A 1,559-nucleotide genomic window follows, 5' to 3' on the forward strand; every position below is an offset into this window, starting at 1 on the left:
TTAAGGACAAAGTTGATGAACAGAAATTATGGATAGAATAAACAAAGGAAATTGCAAAACGATGAAAGAGAATATGTCTATATTTGCATGATAGCAAATGGGAATTCAGCTTTCATAAAAACATCTGTTATGAAATATTCCAGCCTACATAAATTCTAGTAAGGACATGAAGAATTTGAAAAGCAGGTAATTTGAGCTGTGTGGGGCATGACAATGTTTTTCATAAAGAAAGCCTCGTGCCCTCTCATTAGCATGCTCTGGTGCTTCCATGCTTGACATTGGTCACAGATTTTAAAAAAAAATAAGTATTTTATATACATTCAAAACTAGCTGCAAATAGAACTTAAGGTCAGGTTATTAAAGGAATCACAACCAGTGATATTAGATTGGCCTTTTTTCCCTAGACATGATGAGTTTATTACTGAGTATTCTTTCTATCTTAGTGATAGCAGAATTTGTTGTAGGAAATTTTGCCAATGTCTTCATAGCCCTGGTGAATGGGATTGACTGGGTCAAGGGGAAAAAGCTCTCCTGCACTGATGGAATTCTCACTGCCCTGGCAGTCTCCAGGATTGGTTTCCTCGGCTCAGCATTATTAAATTGGTATGCAACTGTGTATAATCTAGCTTTCTACAGCCCAGAAGTAAGAATTATTGTGCATGTTATCTGGGTAGTAAGCAACCATTGTAGCCTCTGGTTTGTTGTTAGCCTCAGCATACTTTATTTGCTCAAAATAGCCAATTTCTCCAATCTCTTCTTTCTTCACCTAAAATGGAAAGCTAAAAGAGTGGTTCTCATTGTACTGTTGGGCTCTTTAGTCTTCTTGGTTTGTCACCTTTCAGTGGTGATGTTAGATGTAAAAATGGTGATGAATGATAATGAAGGAAATATCACTTGGGTCACTAACTTGAGGCACATTGCACATCTCGCAAATATGACTGTATCCACGACTGTGTACATCATACCCTTTGCCATGTCCCTGATGGCTTTACTGCTGTTACTCTTTTCCATGTGGAAACATCTCAAGAAGATGCAGCTCAGTGGCAATGGATCCCAAGATATCAGCATGAAGGTCCATGTAAGAGCCATGCAAACTGTGATCTCCTTTCTTTCGCTATTCATTGTTTTCTTTCTGGCTGAAATCACCACAATATGGAATTCTAATAGTTGGAAGATCAATTCAGTTCACACGGTTTTTCAGGTTGTTGGACTTCTGTATTCCTCATGCCACTCACTCATCCTGATTTGGGGGAATAAGAAGCTAAGACAGGCTATTCTGTTATTACTGTCACAGCTGTGGTGCTGGCTCAAAGAAAGAGAGTAGTGGGGAATGCTCTGTCTTCTGGCAGAAAACTGGTGGAGTGTAACATGTTATGTGTGTACATGTTTGTGAAAATATAAAAAAGATTATAAATGATAATATTTTTTCATATAAGCAAACTAATTTTTACAAAATAGTGTAAGAAATTCCTCAAGACTGTGAAGCCATGCATTCCACATACATATTCTGTGTCATAATTTTGCAATAAATAATTTTATGATCTATGTTTATATATATT

General features: G+C 36.9%; 1 protein-coding gene across 1 annotated transcript; it reads left to right on the plus strand.

Moving 5' to 3' along the window:
- Positions 1-406: 406 nt before the first annotated feature.
- On the plus strand, positions 407-1,324 carry LOC114512618 (taste receptor type 2 member 50-like). Its single transcript, XM_028531553.1, has one exon. It carries the CDS (start codon positions 407-409, stop codon positions 1,322-1,324), a length of 918 nt encoding a protein of 305 aa, XP_028387354.1.
- Positions 1,325-1,559: the final 235 nt, after the last annotated feature.

This window comes from Phyllostomus discolor, chromosome 2 (genome assembly GCF_004126475.2).
Source record: "Phyllostomus discolor isolate MPI-MPIP mPhyDis1 chromosome 2, mPhyDis1.pri.v3, whole genome shotgun sequence".
Taxonomy (NCBI): Eukaryota; Metazoa; Chordata; class Mammalia; order Chiroptera; family Phyllostomidae; genus Phyllostomus; species Phyllostomus discolor.